General features: G+C 42.6%; 1 protein-coding gene across 1 annotated transcript in view; it reads left to right on the top strand.

Annotated features, from left to right (window-relative positions):
- The window catches only part of trpc7b (transient receptor potential cation channel, subfamily C, member 7b), a 43718-nt gene extending 25412 nt beyond the window's left edge, over positions 1–18306 (top strand). The window contains exons 8-12 of the mRNA XM_047584424.1: positions 12462–12657; positions 12969–13190; positions 16133–16213; positions 17754–17829; positions 18131–18306. Of these exons, the coding sequence (XP_047440380.1) occupies positions 12462–12657; positions 12969–13190; positions 16133–16213; positions 17754–17829; positions 18131–18270 (715 nt within the window). The 3' untranslated portion in view covers positions 18271–18306. The remainder of the gene's footprint in view (positions 1–12461; positions 12658–12968; positions 13191–16132; positions 16214–17753; positions 17830–18130) is intronic.
- The last annotated feature ends 1862 nt before the right edge of the window (positions 18307–20168 follow it).

Below are 20168 nucleotides of genomic sequence, written 5' to 3' on the forward strand. Positions count from 1 at the left end.
CCAAACTATTTAGATAGCTCAGTTTAAATACCTCATTCACATTTATTAACTATTATTTAAAGAAAGAAGACACTGATATTTCATACAGTATTCACATACCGTTACGGTTTTCCCGATCATGAAATTTTGGATGACGATCATTTGTCCTACAGATTATTATGTTTACTAATTTAATTGCTTTTCTCAAACTTTTGCACTATTTCTACAAACTCTCCATACTGGAAGTTAAGCGCCTCAAAATAAACTGTTGTCCTAATTTTCCCTGTGTGTCACTAAACCATAGCAGAAGAAATGGACTTAAGATGATGATTGAAGGAGTGCTGAAGTCATGTGTTCTGTCACGCTTTCAGCCAGCTGTTGAAAAGCTAACAATTATGGAAAGTTATTGTGGTTAGCTCATATAATTTTAGTTTAGGCTGATGAGGTTTGATGTTGATTTCTACAGCCTGACATCTTATCAACCACTTGCTACATCCACGACTAATAAGCAAAGTGGTATATAAAAAACTACTCGACCTGAAACTGTGAGACGTGACTGTGTAGTTGCCATCGAGCCATAAATGTCATTGCTGCATGATAACCTGAAGATGTCTACGGTGGACTGTGCATACAGTCTCCTGCTTGATCACTCATGTTTTGGCTACACAACGGTGATGACTGCAGTACTTCTACACAAACTGACGTTGGAGTGACTGCCAAACTGATGTGGAAATAGTGACGAATATATCGGCATTCATGGCATTTCTTTCTCATCCAGACAGCTCTACATACTTCATCATCCTACTCATTGTCCTCTCCACACAGGCAGTCTCTCGTTGACGGAGCCCTTGTTGTGTTTTCAGTAGTCTGGGAGTCAAATGGAGTGCGACAGATTATTGTTGTATTGCGAAATTGAAAGTCATGCCACTGAATTAACCAAGGCGTTGTTAACAACACTCGGGGCTCTGAATGTGCTCTACCTGCTCTTAATGGGGTCGTTCATTCCACATGGTGAAGTGCACATTTTAACTCGGTTTGCACTTAAGAGCTGCATTTTTTTTAATCCTCCCGCCATGCTTTGAATGTGACTTTGCTTGTTTTAGACACTTCAGCAACAAGTGATTCAGACTTGATTCATTTTCCATTATTGTTTAGACAAATTGATATGTTATGTATTGTATGAACCTTCTTCGGAAGTAGTCAAGTGCTCCGACAGATCAATGTCAACCTCACCGCCCTGCCTCCTCCCTTCATTGCAGCTGGTTCATGTCTCTGTCAGCCCATCCTTTCATATCAGCGGCAGTGGATGCTTCACTGTCATTGTCGGATATTGGCTCGAAAGTTATCCATCTTAAGCTGCCGTCAGGATCTTTCTGTTTATCATCACTCATCTAAGAAAGGAAACGCTCTCTGAGGTCTCTCTCCGTCACATGCCATCACTCATTTTCTAAGAGGGAGACATGCCCAGATTTAAGCAGACGACACTACAATATCTCCGCTCGACGCAACTGAGCAAAATGTGCGTTAGTTTGTAATCATGTCGTTGTGCGCCGCTCCTTAATTTACAAACCAGAGGGGGGGAAGTGTGTTACTGGAGAGCCTGGGTTTTTGGAATCTACTCGGGGTATTTAGTAGAGCATGATACTCTTATGTATAATTTGCCTTCAGGGTTTCTTAGCTTAGCTTAGCTGCAACTAAAAAAGTAAAAAAAGTGTTCATTTCGCTATAGCAGACGTTCTAACCATGACAAACTGCTGCATATTTGTCTCCCTGATTAGGAGTACTCCCAGTATGCCACGCAGTAGTTAGAAAGGTTAGCCCCCTGACTTACTGCACCGCAACTAAGTTTCATCTTCTTAATACAACCAGAGCTGAAGGATTAAACATGATGAAGTCAGAATGAGCTCAGAACATTGCCACAACTCTCTTGCTTCTAGTTGTTTTGGCAAGCTGTGCAGTGACTATGTGATACAGTTTTCCTGGCAGGCATGTCAAACTACTGGACTATCCATCTGTCTGCCTGCCACCTAACCTAGTTGCACAACTTCTTCTGTGCCTATCTGCACTAAGGCCTGTACATGTGGCCATGATAGAGAAGCATATCTCGTCAGTATATCTGCTGAAAGTGTAGTCAGCACACTTGCTGCCAAACCGTTCCAGTACAGTGAACAGTGTGTACAGCTTAAAAGCTACATAAAAATAAATGAGGGTCAAATACAGGAAGCAGATACCTGATTTTTAAACATACTTTATAGTTATACTCTTATCTGCCTATTGAACTAATGTCTAAATTTATGAGCTGCTGTGCATTTGCCTTAGAAAAAGGCCTATTAGAGTCACTCACAATAAAAGGTGCTCTGCTTTTCCATGCAGACGTCTTCACACATCTGTGCTGTGCATGCGCAGAGCCTCAGCATAGTGGTCTTAGTGGCTCCCAGTTCTGCTTGGCCGGCCACGTGAAGCCAGGGATCCAGGGAACGTGATGAGGAGACAGACAGAACAGAGGGTTAAAAGACAGACAGGCAGAAATCTAACCGAGCTGAAACAGACTGTCAGAAAGGAGACTGCAGTCAAAACGAGACGGTCTGGCATAATGAAGACTTCTGAAAAAAAGCCAAGAGCAAGTACAGAAAAGCCCCCGGGCCCTGTAGATGAAAATGCCTTATCATCACCATTACACAGTCATTTCCATCACGAGTGCATGATCCAGCTGTCCCCCATTGTCGCCTTATCACTTCTCCTCTGTGCTTCGGAGATCGACATCAAGGCTGATTCCAAAAATCAGTTTTGACACAGAGGCATGTTAAAAATAGAAATCACTTTCCCGTTTTAACAACCTCTTACTGCATTTCTTATCAGAATGGGAGGCGAAGAAAATGCCCCTGAATCCCTGCTTCTAAATGACACCATTTCCTCCAATCCCTTCTTCTGATGCCTTTAAGATAGATAACCCTAAATTCTGCTGTTGTCGGTCTCGCCACCAGGGGTCAGTCTGGCATTAAACCTCAGCTCGTCTGAGATTCACACAGACATAAAGCATTTGCTTTTGTGCTAATTCGTTGCTGTGTAAATCTAACTATACCTTATGTTCAATCATTTGCATATAAATGCCTCATATAAGTTGTAAGGTGTAAGGTGAGGTGTATTTTGTGTTTTTCTGACGTGTCTGTGGGTGTTTATTTTACTGTATGTACAGTTACCATACATTACATTGTGTTCGCTAACTGCTAATAATAGTTGTGCCTACACCACACACAAATTGTGAATTTGTTGAATTTGTCACTTGTCAGCCAGCAGAGATTTTTTGCCTGTACAATTAGGATTGTATATTTTTGTGCTTAGCTCTGTGTGTGTGTGTGTGTGTGGGCTGTGTGACTTCAGACACTAGATAGGGCACACTGGATGGAGGGCAGAGGAGAGGGATGGTCTGATAGCTCTGATTCAGGAAAATAAGGAGGGAGCCAGGTGGAGGTGGTAATGATACCCCAGGAGGGACTGCTCGGCCAGGGGGAAGGAGGGCAGTTTATGACAGAGAAGTGAGGCTGAGGATACTGCACTCACACACACATTCACACACACACACACACACACACACACACACACATGATGTCAACCGGCTCATACTGGCAAAAACACACATAAATGCACAGCTTGACAGGACTTAATGAAGACTGAGCAGTAATAGCCACAGTCACCCAATCCCCAGAGGCGTGAAGACACTTGTGACTCACAGTCTTAAAAAAAAACACACACACACACACACACACCACATGCTCTTTGTAGAGTGCCCACACAGTTGTACTCTAACATATGCAAATACACTAAAACAGTGACACACAAACACATACACAAGAGGGTCGCACGTATATATACACTGTGTATGCATATATTTTTTTTTTACAACAGGTGCATACATGGACATAGGAACTACGTTCAGATCAATTAACAGAGCAGAATTCATCAGGACCTTGACTTAGAGACAGGTAGACAGAGATGAAGAGGACCGGGGAGTTAAAGGCAGAAAGACAGTGGAGAGGAATGAACTAGGAAATTGCATATTTGGGGGCAGAGTAAAAGAAGGGGGGAACAGAAGAGCTGGAGAAAAATATTGATTATTCTCACGCTGAAGTGAAACCGGACAAATGCAGCAAAATCATATGATTAACAGCAGCGCGAGCAAGTCGGGAGCTGTAGTCCACTGGGAAGAGGCAGAGGGCAGAGGGAGATGCAGAGGAGATGAGGGACGAGAAGAGAACCACAGGCAGAGATGCAGAGGAGGGTGTTTTTGGCCTGCCTCTTTGTTCAGGCTAAATGCGGGAGACCGGCCAGAATACATAGACAAAGGAGGAAAAACAAGGGGGAGAGAGAATGGGAAAGGAAGAGAAGGTCATAGAGACCGAGCAACAGACAGAAGAGCAGCTATACAGGCTTGGCAAAACCATAGCCATTTGAAGAAGAAATCAGGCATAGGTTATGTATTGTGCATACATTTGAGCATAACCTTTTAATGCACTTGGAGTGAATTGAAAGTCACAATCAGTGCTGACAAAATAAGATATATGAGACTCTAAAAGCCATTACACAGTGATATAATAACCGAGCCAGAAAAGCAGAGTAACAGGAATCAAGACATTAAGGTGCGGGCAGAATTATAAAACTAAAGTGTAGACTGAAAGAGAGTGTTGTGAAAAAAGACACAAAAAAAAACAATTCAGTCTGAAAGACTGTTATTAATAGGATGAGATGGAGACGGAGGGGAGACAGGAATAGTGGTAAAAGAGATGAGCACTGAAAGGAGGATAAGAGGTGAGTGAGAGTCAGAGTGTGAACAAAGGAGCGAATTTATTTGCTTCAAAGGCAAAGCAGAGGTGTTGTGTTACCAGCCAAGCACATCTGAATGTCAAACTAAGGACGGGACACTCAATTTTAAATAGCAAACAGTCAAGTCGAATAAAAATAAATGAGACACAAAAGTAACGGAAGAAGAGTTGATGTGTTGATGTTTTAAATGTCAGTGCCTGGACCTGTAGCCTCAGAGTTTGTGCCAACAGTGTTTCAATTACTTCCATTATAATGACAAATTATGTCAGTCTTCTATTTCTTTGTTAGATGCATATCATTTGACATAAAATATTATCAATCACTTTGCTTTAGCTAAGTTTAGATGAAGTGACATATTGCAATAGAAATGCTGGAATACTTCAAGCAATGTAGATGCTGCTCATTTTAGTTCCAGTACTTGGCCATTCACATTGTAGCTGCATGAGTTTATTGAAATATATATGAAAATATGTCCGCATTCATGTTATTGTGCTGAACAGCTAAGAGAAAAACTGTTTTCACAATGTGAAAATAAAGAAACTATGCTGTAATTATGTCTGATACAAGCCATGCACTGCCATTTAGAGAGGACGCTGACAAACCACACAAAGCTAACTGGCTGTATTAAAGAAAATGCGGACATGTCGTCCCTTATACAATTCCCGAAGACCGGTTTTGAAGCTCAGTGTGGGAGGCTCTGGTTGCAGCCATCTTAACGGTGTCCAACTCTGCCCAATTAATTCAAAAATGGGGAAAGAGGATGAGCATGACTGGATCTGAGGCAGATAGCTAGCTAGCTGGCTAGCAACCAAACATGTCACCTTCTCATCATTCAGTGGCCACGCCTTAAATTCTGCATAATTTTAAGCCAAAATACAATTTAAACAGGTGAGTCACTTCTACATCCCAAAAACAATCTAGTTATAGCTCAAAATATGCTAATGGGCTGCCACCAAAAGCATAGCAGGATGAGTTCCCTAGTAAATTTATTAAGCTAGTTAGCTGTTTTATAAATGTTTTACACTTGCTAGCTGTGCTTTTGATTTTGGGGAATGACTAAAAGAACAGCAAACCCACTATGTATCCGTCTTCAACGATAACCTCCTGCGCGCTTGTTAAACCATGTGCTATGACTGGATAGTGGTGAGTTAAGGGCTTCACTGGTAAATGAAAAACTGACAACTGACACGACATCACACACAGATGAACATTTTTTTTTGGAGGGGGGTGGGGGGTTGGTCAGCGCGCGAGGTAGCAGGCAAATTAAAAAAGTTCATGTCGTGCTTGATCAGAACACTCTTAATTGCTCATCTTGTGGTGTTGTATTCCCCCTTTAATAAGATTTCTCTCACAGCTTGCCTGAAGCAGTGAAAACAAGGAGCCTGCTTTTGCGTCGCTGTCTTTCTGCCACATTCTGTATCAAACTCTCTGACCCGCAATTGTACACAACCACTCACAAGCAGACACACGTTGGTTTTTGTTCATTTCTCCTTTCATTTGCCGTCTTTTTAGTTTCACTATCAGACATGCACGCAGGCATCCCTCAGGAACTGCGTGCATTCATTCATTAAAAGCAGAGGTGGGCAAAGCCCCACCCGCGTTGTCACCATGGTGACAGTTCCTTTGGTTGTGACAGATAGAAAGTTAAACTAAAATTAATATTTAAAGATGTTTCGGCTATATTTGCATTTCTGTTTGTCTGTGAGAGGAGAGGAGAGGAGAGGAGAGGAGAGGAGAGGAGAGGAGAGGAGAGGTGATTGGGAAGGAGAATTTAATATCTTGCTAATGACTGAAGGGCAGAAAGAGACAGAGAGCTGAAGGCCGGGAGGAGCCGTTCACAAAGGCTACATTTACATTTACATTTACATTTGGCCAATGTGAAAGTATTGCTGCAGATTAAACAAAGAGGAGGACCACATGAGATGGAAAATAATGAAAAAAGAAAAGTATAAATCAAAAGAATAGACCGAGTGACAGAAATGGCTAAAAAAGCTGTTGGGATGAAGGATGGAAACCGCGAGAAGAAAGGAGGACAATGCAGGGAATCATATAAAAGCAATGGGCATATAATGAGAAAATGTGGAGGCAGAGGTAGAGCAGACAGACAAGAGACAGAGAGAGGAGCTGAGATGACAGATACAAACACAAAGCATAAAGAAGGAGAGACGGAGGGAGTCTCTGGGGCAAAGAGGTTGATTTGGGCTAGTTGGTGATTGGGTTTAGACCTCTCCTGCAGAGCCGAGGTGACTCACCGGTCTCCCACACGCACACAGACGAACGCCATGCTGTATGTGGCAAGAGTTCAGTACAGAGAAGAGACAGAGAGTCACATTAAGTAAGAGAGGCAGTTATTTGTTTTCAGTGTCCTGCGGTGGTAAGTGTTTTTGTATTTCTCGTGTTGCGGGGACATAAATCTGATTGCTCAGTCACACCAGGGGACTTCTTTTTGGGGATGAAAACTAATTGTCCATGACATAACCCAGTAAAATTTCAGGGTGAAGAATTGGTTTAAGGCTAAAGCAAATATCCCACAAATGAATCTGACAGTGAATATAATATGCTCGGAGGTGATGGAAACATGCCAAAGACGAAGTGTTGGAGCGTTTCTGTGTGTGTGTGTGCGTGTGTGTTTCCAGATATCAACTTGAGAACATTTAGGAAAACTGAGGACCTTTCGGCTACTTTAAATGTCTAAGTCTTTAGGCACACGGTCGTCATGGTAAGGGCTCAGGCTAGGAAATTCACCGTGTTAATGAGTGTGCTCACAAAAATAGCTATACAAATGTGTGTTCACGTGTGGGTTTGTGTGTGAATAGGCTGCAACCCATTGGGAGCTGCCACTCTTAATAACGGATAATAACACACTGTCCATCGCTGTCTCCAGATGCCGGCTGTCCCTGTTGATTCACTGCCTCTTGTACAATCCTGTTAGAAAGCACACACACATTTGAAACAAAATAATCAGATTCTTAGGTTGTTAAAAATGTTTCCATTACCCAGAGCATGAAGCATCTCATCCATCACCGTAACAGGGTATTGTATAATACACATGACCAGTGCCTTTAGCTGATATTAGCAAAAGACAATCTTTAGATTTAGCAGACATCTCCGAGGATACTTTTTAGGTTTTCTATAATTGCGCTTCGTCCCTGGGAGGCATTGCACACTTAATCCACTGAATTAAATAAGCTGCAAAACAAGACAAGCCAAAATAAAAAAAATAAAAAAAAGATGATTCACAGCAACACTGGCTGCCCATGCATCGATACTATTCAGTATGAAAGAAAAGCATCATGACTCACATGCGCTGCCGTCCAAGTTCTATCTATATGAGAGCGAAATGCGAAGCGTGATCTATGCCGGCAAGCCTATATTCCTGTGTTTGACTTGAAATGCAATAAGGAGAGGTTGACTCCGAGTACCTCTGCCAGCACAGAGTTACTGTTAATGTCACAGCGCTTTGGAAGTTGCTTCAAACTAACAATCTACCCACTTGAACAGAAGAAGACTGAATATAAATAGTCAGCTGTGTGGTGAGCGTGTTATTGCAATCGTGTGTGTTTCTCTGGATGTCTGATTTAATGGCACATGAGTGTTAGCTGGAACAAAGCCCTCGTCATTATCCACACTTGCATTTTTTGGGAACACAGAAATCTAAATCGGGTGAGTGTTTCACAGGGGTGGGAAGGAGAGCTCGAAGACTAATTGGAAGAATAATTTGACTTAAAAGATAATTGTGAAAAAAAACAATCGGCAACAGATCCTTCTGATTGTCCTTTTGTTTTGTTTAGTTTTGTTTCATGTTTCAAAGCCACAGTAAAGGGGTTTCATCTTTTAAGAGAGGCTTCAGAGAAGTGATGAGATATTATTAAAACTCCACCAAAATCACCTTCCTCTGCTCTACTGATTGTGCGATAGGCCTCTGAGTGTGTGTGTGAAGTGAATAGTGAGTGAGGAGATGGTGTTGTTGTACTCCCCAGTCACTGCTACACTCACAGCAATGACCTGTCTGATCCCTATGCCCTCTATCAGAGCCACACAAAAAAAGTAAACCGCTCAAAAGCGTAATGGGGTTGTTAGTGTCAGCGTACTCCTACACTGGAGAAGTCGAGGAAGTCCCTGCCCTGTTACACACGGTGGTTTACTCGCTGCGCCTGTTTAAATTGTGTTTTTCTTGCCGTGAACTGGAGAACCTGCCTTAAGCTTTGATATGATTTAAAGCATTTTTTAAATTTTTCATCTCCGCGAACATGAAATGGGATTTAAGCAATACTGTTGAGCTATAAACATAATTTCATTTTGAGTTGTACAGGTGGACATTTTAACATGGGAGTCTAGGGGGATTGACTTGCTTTAGGAGTCAGCCTCTGGTGGCTATTTAAAGATATCAGTGGTGGGCCGTCAGGTCCTGCTAAGCCTTCTCTGCTGGGCTAAAAAAAAAAAAAATCTAAATAACAGACTTAATTATAGTCTCCATGAATACCTATTAAATAATTACGAATGTTTTGTTTGCTTCCTTTCATAGCCTTTCCCCTGGTTGTGCTGCTTCCAAACGTGTATTTTCACATTAAAGCCTGTATCCAGTCACATTTCAGCTTCGATTTGTCAGTTCTGCGGGCCCCACAGCTTAAATAAGTGTTAGATAAATAAGACTTAAGACTTAAATAAGACTGTGTCTTTAACCGGTCAGACTTTAAGTTGAGGACACCAGACTTGCTAGCAGGCGTAGTCACTCTCTGATTAGATAGTCAGAGATTGAGCTAGCAAACTGCATCTGTTGTGAGCTGGACAACCAAAAATATAGTTGTGTTGATTTAAGAGTTTTAAGAGTTTTTTGTCACCCCACAATGACTGAAGGAGGAGAAGATATGGATTGGATTGACGATTTACTGCCAAAGCCATTTTTTCATTTTGAATAAAATTGGATAATTACTGCATGGGTGGACATCATTCATCTGGCAACAAGTTATTTAAACCCAGCTGATGCAATTAGTAGCTTCTCATTTCTTAAACAACCATGTGGAAAGACACATCCTGTGGTTGTGGAAAAGATGTTAGTCTGTTTGAGAAGGGTCAAATCATTGGCATGCATCAAGCAGAGGAGACTCAAGCAGAAACTACTGAAATTGGGTTAAGAGCTGTCTGACGCATTATTAAAACTGGGAAGGATCGTGAGGAACCATTGTCTTCCATCAGTGGATTTTTTCTTCCCTGATGCATATTCCAAGATGACAATTATTTTAAACTGGGAAGTAGTGGTTCAGGGAACGCGAGGCATCATTTTTACACATGAATCGGTCACCACAGAATTCAGACCTTAACCTCAATGAGATTATTTGGGATGTGCTGGAGAAGGCTTTGTGCAGTGGTCAGACTCTCCCATCATCAAGATCTTGGTGAAAAATTAATGAATGGAAATAAATCTTGTGACATTGCGGGAGCTTGTTGAAACAATGCCACAGCAAGTGTGTGTTGTGATCAAAGCTAAAGGCAGTCCAAAGAAATATTGGAGTGTGTAACTTTTTATTTGGCCAGGCAGTGTAGTAATACAGTGGCTGAAATGGGTTTCACTGTCCTAAAAATTAGGGCTGTGGAACCCTGGAAGGGTATAACATTATGACCACTTTTCTAATATTGTGTAGTTTATCCTTGCACCTCCGAAACAGATTTGACTCATCAGAAAATGGACATGGGTCTTCTGAGGGTGTCCTGTGGGGTCTGGTATCACCGTGTTGTTAGTGGAGTCTTTTGGGTCCTATGGGTTGAGGGGAAGGGCCTCTGTGGATCATCCCACAGACACTTGATCCGTTTGAGTTCGAATGAATTTGGAGGTCAGGTTAACACCTTGTGCTGTTTTTGGAGTTGTTCCTAAACCATTTTTGTGTGTGTGTCTGTGTCAGGCTGCATCCTGCTGGGGATGGCTGCTGCCATCAAGGAGTGCTATTGTTATGGGGTGAGGGTGCCTGTTCTGGTCTGGTCTGGTCTGGGTGGGGGGTACATGTCTAACAAATGCCAGGTCCAAACATTTCCCAGCAGAACATTGAATTGTGACAAAATGATCAATGTAATTTACCTCGACTGTCAGTGGCGGCTTTAATGTCATGCCTGATTTGTGTATAGTGGCTCTAATATTGCACACGCAATTTGTGCTATTATGAAGCGTGAGTCACAGAAGTAACAGTCATACAAATTTAATCCACATTGCCATTTCATGTATATATTTATAATCGCGGTAACAAATTGTTACGAGATTTAAGTATCATTGTCACGGAACACGAAAATAAAAAGTGAGTACATGTTAAGAGTTATAATATACAGCCACTTCTCTTCAGACAAAGTTCATCAATGCACAGTGAATTCAGACCAACATCTAGAGCTCAGCTTGTCTTTGTAGGGAAGCATTTCTAATGAACAACAGTGGTGCATGTTAAACAGCAGTCACTGATGCTTTACCTGTGTCTGTGGTGTTGGACATTTAAACACCACATTATTAGATTGAGTGAAAGAGAAAGAACACACACAAAAACAAACTCACAGATCTGGTGTTGAAGGTTAAAAAGTTATTTTTTTTTGACGTCTTGAAAGGTTAAAGCTGAAGCACCCAGAGGAATCTTTGCTTCCAAGGTTGTGAGGAAGACGGAGGAGTCTGTGTATGTGTTCCTGTCTGCCTATCCCTTTTTATGAATATCAGAGTGCTTTTTCTCTGTGTGTGTGTGGCATCACCTAGCATCCTACGTGCCAGTGAAACTGTGCCTCTTTGAAAGACCTTCATTTGTAAGGTGCCTCCAGCTCCACACCAGGAACCAGCAGATCTTCCCTCCCGACAGCCTCTTCCTACATCCCAGAACCTCAAGCAATTCAACCGGGAAGCTCCTTCCTCTCTATGGAGTGCCCCCTCCCTCTGTCATCTCAAAGCCCTGCTTGCCACTCATGTAATATTTAACAACAGACATGTACCTGAATGTCAATGTTCACAGGTCTTGCAGCTTTGTTATGTTTTGCCATGTCTCTGGCTCTTCTTTCGAAAAACCCTCTGGCATACAAACACACACTGGGTCAGTATCGGAAAGTGACCCTTGACTGTGTGAACTTCAGGAAACACCACCCTTGGTGTAGCATACTTAAATGTAAGGGGGAAAGCCAAGTGGAGTTTATTGTATATGTTCCATAAGAGTGGGAAATTTCATTTGCAATGACATTCATGTGAAGAAAGTAATTTGACCACAATTCATATGTTTTTATATATATATATATATACTGCCTTTACACACACACAAAAACACAATGTTTTCTCATGAACTTGAGAGATGTTTCGGTATTTTGCACTGAGGTCGACACAGGACGAGTTCTATAAACCAAATGATCTCTCCAGTGCCGGAGTTGAGTAATTTCCTGCAATTTCGGTTTCATTTTTATGCGAGTGTGTACACAGTGCGGTGCTACCTGCCTGTAATTCTAGGTAAATGTGTTTGTGCATGTGTGAGACAGAGGGAACAGAAGTGGCATAAATTGTCGAAATTGAACATGAGTCATCAGGTATTTCATCAGTGCTACCTCATAAGACCCATCGCGTTGAAATGCTTTTCACGTGTAAGCATACCTGCATTATAATATTTCATCACGCCAATGTTTTCTCCCTCTTTCTCTCTCTTTCCTCGCAGGGTGGAGGAGAGTTTTAAGACTCTTTTCTGGTCGATCTTCGGTCTGTCTGAAGTGATCTCTGTGGTGCTTAAGTACGATCATAAGTTCATAGAGAACATCGGCTACGTGCTGTACGGAGTCTATAACGTCACCATGGTGGTCGTTCTTCTCAACATGCTCATTGCCATGATCAACAGCTCGTACCAGGAGATTGAGGTACATAAACAAGGCAGACAGTCGATACCGACAAGGGCTTAATGTTGTCAACAAGTCAATAAAGATTATTGTTTGATCATTCCTCTGTCTGCGGGAGGATTAGAGGGTGACTCGAAAAAGCAAAAAATACTAAAAGCCGCGGAAGGTCAACGCGGGCGGCAGCCACCAAAGACACAGAATGCATAATAATAAAAATTGATTCACATCCAAAAAATAGTCATGAGAACAGAAATAGACTACACATAGTTACTGCCTCTTTCGTAGACAAGCACATAAGCCCTCTGTCTCTGTCTGTCTTCTTGTGTCCACAGGAGGACTCCGACGTGGAGTGGAAGTTTGCCAGGGCTAAGCTGTGGCTCTCTTACTTCGATGAGGGCCGCACCCTCCCCGCCCCCTTCAACCTGGTCCCCAGCCCCAAATCCTTCTACTACCTGGTCCTGCGCATCAAGTCCTGCCTGGTACACGTCTGTAAGGTCAACGGCCATCGCCACAACAATGAAGTGGAGATGGGCATGCTCAATTCACAGGCTAAGGTCAGTTAAAACGTCTACCTGCACAAAATATATATTTTTTTGACATCATTCCAAAAAAGTCAATATTCACACTGAGCTCCTCACATTACATGGCTAATGAATACAAATAGTCCAGGGTATATGCAGAAGATTTTGAATCTTTTCCACTGGTGGTGGGTTGTGCAAAATTTCATTCCTTCGACCACCCTCCGGTTTGTCCATTTCCAAAAACCTGTTAATCAACAGTTGCCGTGTTTGACCTTTTAATGAGTGTTTTCACTTTGGGCAAACATCTTTGAAGCCCAGTGTTGCGAACTGTTGTTTTGTGTAAAACACATAAAATTGATTGCAGGATGTTGTGTGCCACAAACTGCAGCATGAACCCAAATTGAGGTGCATAATCTAGGTCTAAGAACATCGATCTAGGTCCTTGATGCTGCAATAAAGTCTCGGCTCTTACGTAAATAGACGATGCTGTATTTGGAAAATGACCAGATTTAGAAATATCCATCTGCAATTCTGTTATTACTTATCTGGAGACTGTTAACAGAAATAAACAATGTTCTGTTACTTTGCATTTGAAGTATCATCCTGCGAGGAATAAACTAACGAGCCGACTGTTGTGTTTGTGACGAAGGGTTAATTAACGGTTTTCTCGACCAAGCTGTAGTGGCCGCTAAAAATAGATCTTGTTTCTTTTTATCTCATTACTATCTTGTCTGGATACTTCCTACATTATGTACTCCCAGCTTTGGTTTCCCCATGTGGCTCCATTTAAATAGTTTTAATCACTAGAAGGTCAAAGGACACTAATTGCACCGTGACAGCCCTCAGTGGAGTTTTCTTTGTGTATTTATTGTTTGTACCATGACTATATTGTATTGAATCATACCCAGCTGCAGTGTGTAAAGCGTGCTCGGATGGCCTTGTGGTTAAGAGCCAGGCAAGAACAGATATTTCTGCTTGCCTGGAATGCAACTGAAGCTTTGTTCATTCCCCCACTTGCACCCTCTTAGGGACTGTCCATCTAAATAAAATAATGGAGATGAAAAGAAAGTCTTGCGTGAAGAAAATGGCATAGACCATTAATAAAGAATCAGTCTCCTTGCAGGGCACGTCCACTGGCATTTCCTTTGCCGGATTTCTCCGCACAAACGGCTCACCTCAGCACCTCGGCTTGCTAAGCTATTAGTCAGGCCATTGGCTCTGCCTGCGTCTGCTCAAATTCCTGGACAGGCTTTGGATGGGGACAAGATGGGTTACACCTTGCTGCTGCTGTGAGCACCTTACCATCTCTGCAGCCCTGACAGTTTAACTGCAGAGCCGGGCAGGTGCAGAAGGTTATCAATGCGTAAGCTCACACTGGACAACAGTACAGCGTTGAGAATGTCGAGTGGGATTTATAAATGACAGCACGGTGTTTCCGAGTCACTCTTTTTTTCATCTCGGCCCTTTTTGGGTGCAGGTTTCTCCATCATTTGCGAAAAATAAATTATGATGATGAAAAAGATTCACATGATGCATTGGTTGAACTAAAAGTAATAAGCCCACATCACGGAATCACTAAACTTCTTCTTCTTTAATGCATGTGTCTCTTTCCAGGCAGTAGTCCATGCTCAGCACTTTTGGTGACACCGGTTATATATTCAATGCAGTTAGGACAATCCATTTCTCAAGAAAAAAACATACAAACTGAACATCAGTTAAATGCAGGCAACACAGGCCAACAAAAAGATGTTACCAGTCGGAGTAGACTTGAGGGACTCAATCACACCACATAGAGATCTGATCTTTGTCAGTCGGCCTTTGGCAGACCTCTGCATAAAAGATGTGTTCCTCACACTCACATGAAGTTGAAACAGTAGTTACCATCTGGGTGTGAGGTGCAATAACGCAGCAAGTACAAAAAAACGTAAGGCGCCTTTATTTGCCTTTCTGTAGCGTGTAATTCACTTTGGCAGTTTACTGCAATATGTATGAAAATCATGAACGTTAATTAAGCCAGTAATATGATAATACTGTACAATGACAGAGAGTCCAAAGTTAAGGTAACTTAAACTACTAAAAGAAAACCTATTCAGCGTAATAAATCATAATGAACCCTGGGTAATATTAGTCTGTTATGATGTATAGCATATTAGAATGAGCCTGTTTTTTATTGAGTTAGAGGAGACACAGTCAGTGCTTGTTGTTCATTTGTTTTTTGTGCTAACATTATATTGTAATGGGCCAGTACGTTGACGTCTTTGCAGGGTTCTGTAGCTTTAGTGCTAATACTGTAAAGTAGCAGCTGGTTGCATGTGTCCACACTTAAGGTAAAACTGTTTTCTTCACTGCGGTGTTGAAATGACACACATGCTACAAAGCAAGGTCAGGGCCATGGAATGCACCTAGAAGCCAGATAATGAAGATTCGGTCTGGTCAAGTGATGCCTTCGAGATTCTTTTTTTTTTTTTTTTTTTTAGATATTTTCATATTCTCCACAAAACAAAACATTTACTGACATAGGACCCTATGAATTACACTGTGAATACACATAAATAGCTTGCAATCGAAATATCATAAAGGTAAATCACATGGAAAATAGGCATTTGTACCAAGGGGAATTACAGCGATACAATATTGGTCATAAAGGAACACAACAATCTTATAATAACCCATATTCCTCCATCAGTCATCCAAATACAGAGTAATACAGTTCCACCTTTGTGGAAAAAGTGGCCATTTTCAGTTGCAGACTTGCAGTCATTTGCTGCATTTTGTAGACCCTTTCCAGTCTCTGTACCCACTGAGTCGAGCCCCTTTGAAGACTCCTGATCGCTAGAAACAAACAGCAGCCTTTCACGGCTGTTTTGTTTTGGCAGTATGTTGCCTCCCATTTCAAATGCTTCCACTTTAGTAGGTCGCTCAACCCTGAAATGTGATGTTAACGCTGGCTTGCCGACTGTTTCTTGTGGCTGCAGGATGAACGCTTCAGATCTTATGCACGGCAAGGAGAAGAATTCATCCAGAGGAAATCCAGAAAACACCCCACCAGATATCAGGTAAGACAAGACCGAAATCAGAAGCAGAGAACAAAGGGTGGCGGGAGTGAAGATCAGACGTGGGAGAATTGGAAATTGGATGAAGGCAAGACGAGGAATAAAATGGAAGCCGGGCTGAGGGATATATAAGTAGAAAGTCATAAAAACAGAGAGTAAGGACGACTGAAGGATTCAAGGATTTTTATTTGTCATTCACAACCATACAGAAGCATGAGATGGAATGAAATTATGCACTCAGGTCCCAAGATTGTTACCCATATCAACTATAATATATGGTGACTATAATATAGACACTACTAGTAAACAGTATATAGATACTAGTAAACAGTGACTAAACTAAATAAAATATATATTATAATATATAATATAAAAACAGCAACAAGCAGCATAAATAATGGTAGTGGAGCAGCATGAATTATTCACATTTGTGCAGGGAAATAAATGTGCAAAACAACTGAGTTGTGCAAATCACACAGCTCCACCGGAACATAACAGTCTTACAGCTTCTGTTAAGAAGCTGTTCCTCAGTCTGGTGGCCCTGCTCTTTATACTCTACGCAAAGAGCGCGTGTGCTGAGTGGGAGGAGTCCCTCCTGATGCAGGTAAAGGCGCTGGTGTGCTTTCCTGACCAGAGTGGAAGTGTTATTTCCCCAGCTCAGGTCGTCACTCAGAGGGACACCCAAGTACTTGTAGCTGGAGACCACTTCCACTGCAGATCCTCCGATGAGCATGGGGAGGGGGAGGCGACTGCCCTGTCAGAAGTCCACAATCATCTCCTTCGTCTTCTGCACATTGATGCAGAGGTTGTTTTCTCTGCACCAACCTTCCAGGTGTTCCACCTCTTGTCTGTAGCCGGACTGCTACAGATGCATGCGTCCGAAGGGTGATGACATGAAGGGGGAAAAAAAGAGGTGGGTGGAAAAGGTAAAGAAGTTTGAGTGGAAAAGCATCGATAGAAAGGAAGCAGCAAAAAAAGAGAGAAAGGAACGGCCGAGAAAACTCCCCTAATGAGCTGTTTCAGGGAGATCGAAGGCAGGAAGGCAGTAAATGGACTGGAGAGAGGGAAGATGCTCTCCTCCTTAGTCTGTTCCTCACCTTTCCCCTGAGGGAAATCTAACTCAACAGGTTCGCAGCACTTGCGTCTCAAGCCTCCAGTGGGTGTGTGCATGCAACAGCGCACACACCCAGCAGTGAGATGATTGGGCATTTGGATGCGGGCAGTTTGCGTGACGACAGGTATCGACCAATATCCAAAGAGCCTACACACGAGGACTAAGTGTTTGACCCTTGGAAACAACTGCAGGACATCCCTGTTGGCCACGGATCGGATCAATACCCAGTGCTGCACACACCATCTGAAAGATACACTGCTCTTTGTGTCAATGGCATGTGCGCACAATAATTCATGTAAAATGAAACAATGTAATTAGGGATGGTTTTTTTGTTTCTTTCTTTTTGAATGGATAAAAACTACATGTAGCTTCATGTCACCCTTTCATGTCCTCCCTGTCTAATGCTTGTCTTTCTTCTCCTTCTCGTAGAAGATCATGAAACGCCTGATTAAGCGGTATGTGCTAAAAGCTCAAGTGGACAGAGAGAGCGATGAAGTCAATGAAGGTAAGCAGGCCCTTTTCATCATGGCCCACTTTAATTGTCTTCCACTTTTTAGTATGTGAGGGACAAAAGGCCTGTGTGTCTGCAGTCCAAGTCAGGCTTTGTCCCACGTTATTGCACTGAATGTACTACATGACTTCATACTGTATATTAGCACGTGCCAGCTACATTGTGTTGCGGCCTTGTAGATGAGTGCTTACCTGCGCGCTTGTGAGTGCCGGCTCATGCTCACGTGTCAACCTCATTGTACATTTGCTCACTTCTCCTTTTGTATCTTTTGTGTCCGTGTGTGACTGTGCTGCAGGCGAGCTGAAGGAGATCAAGCAAGACATTTCCAGCCTCCGCTACGAGCTCTTGGAGGAGAAGTCCCAGGCCGCTGGAGAGCTGGCTCTGCTCATACAGCAGCTCGGCGACAAATTTGGCAAGAACACCATGAGACACTGACAGGACTTTTCAAGAAGGGAACGGAGAGACACAGAGAGAGAGGGGGGTGGGGGGGATGTGAAATCAGGAGGAACTGGGGGCAAAAACCAGGGTCAGGACCTGTATTTTTAAGACCTCAGTAGCGTAAGAGGTAGGGGAAGAAGGATGTTTATGAGGTGCGCAGGGTAGATGGAAGATAGCGGAAGCTTGAGATAAAGAAAACCTGGCAGAGTGAAAATGTGCTAACTTAGCTGAAAGCTAGGTGATTTGTGTGCGACCAATTAGGGAGGAATGTGAGAAGAAGATTGCAGCTTCAAGTAAGCACAAGGTCAAAGGACCAGCGGTGAAGTCAAATCAGTCGGAGGGGCTTTGTGTTGACAGTTCAATTCTAATTAAAGGCAGTGTCTTCGGGGAGTCGGGAGAGGAAGAGTGAGGCCCGCAGGCTGGGTGGGAGGCATGGGGGAGACGAATGAGGAGGGGAACGCAAGCACTGTGAGATATGAGGAGGCACCACAGGGCACGGGGCTGAGCTGAGGCAGCGCAGCGATGATGGCCCCCACATCCACTGCCAAGAGATATCAGTGTATCACCAACTTGGAGAGGAGAGGGAGGGAAACCTAGAGAGGAGATGACACAGGGAGAGGACCGGAGGGGGAAGGCAAGAAAGATATCTTTAAAAAACTGCCACTATTATTCACACCAGAAAGGCTGGCTTTGCTTCCGAGGCTTCACTTTGTCACGAGGAGCGGCGATGCCTGTCGAGATACTGCACACACTTTTGTACACCAGGCTACCTAATTAATGCATCCTTATCCATAATGCACAAATAATCATCAGGAGTCAGAGGAATCAGGAAAACGCAGGATTTCTTAAAAACTTAATTAAACTGCGCCTTCTCTTCTTAATGTCACCCAGGAACCTACGTCCATGTCATGCAGAATAGTATGTGTTGCAGCCCCATGTGGTCTGTCTCTGAGAGATTTGTGTTTCAAAAAAAAAAAAAACGGTACAAAAGGGTAAACAAAAAAGCGGCATCTCTGTAACCTCTTTCAAATCTCGTTAAATCTCGTTAAAGGCGACAAATAAGCTGCGCAAACATCACCAGGAAAGATGTGGCCCCTGTTTCACTATAAATACCTGCTGCTTTCCTCTTCATTGTGCCTTTGCAGCGCTAAGAAATTCCGTGCGACACATTTTCTAAAAACAGACACCAAAAAGTGACATGTCCTGGAGGAGCTGTGTCTCCGGCTTCCAGCTTTAAGAGGTCAGCGTTTAGGTGAAGCACATGAAAGCAGCAAAAATGCTGTGTCTGGTTGCTTTAGGGCAGCCAGACATGTTTGTGTCCGAATGCAGTCATTCAACTGTGCAAGTGGGATTCCACTGCAGAGGCCACGTTGAAATATTTAACTGGACAGATTGGACATGCTGCTGCAAAAACTATGATACTGTGTCTGAATTTGTCCTTGCATAGTTTGCTAAATAAAAAAGCTTGATCTGGAGTACTTTACAGTTTGATGAACTAAACTCCAAATTATTATGCAGAGCACGGAACTGGACTCCTGTTTACGCCAAACATGATACAGACGTATGGTGCTACGAACAATTTGGACCTTTAGGATCAGTCTTATTATCCCTGCATGACATTAACGCATCAGTACATTTCGATTCGGAAGGAAAAAACACCCATTAATATGTCACTCCATCAGAATTTACCAACCTGAACGAGTTGAGGGCTTTGGCAACTGATTTTCTTTTAATACTTAGCTTCCGAAATCGAGTTTCTTAATAGAATATCAAGTGCTGACAACCCCTGTAGACAGTGTAATATTTTTACACTGACATATAACACACTTCATATTTCATGAGACAGAGTCAGTTAATATAAATGTAATCATCAGACTGAACAGGTTCCAGTAGTT

This window comes from Mugil cephalus, chromosome 5 (genome assembly GCF_022458985.1).
Source record: "Mugil cephalus isolate CIBA_MC_2020 chromosome 5, CIBA_Mcephalus_1.1, whole genome shotgun sequence".
In the NCBI taxonomy this organism is placed as follows: domain Eukaryota; kingdom Metazoa; phylum Chordata; class Actinopteri; order Mugiliformes; family Mugilidae; genus Mugil; species Mugil cephalus.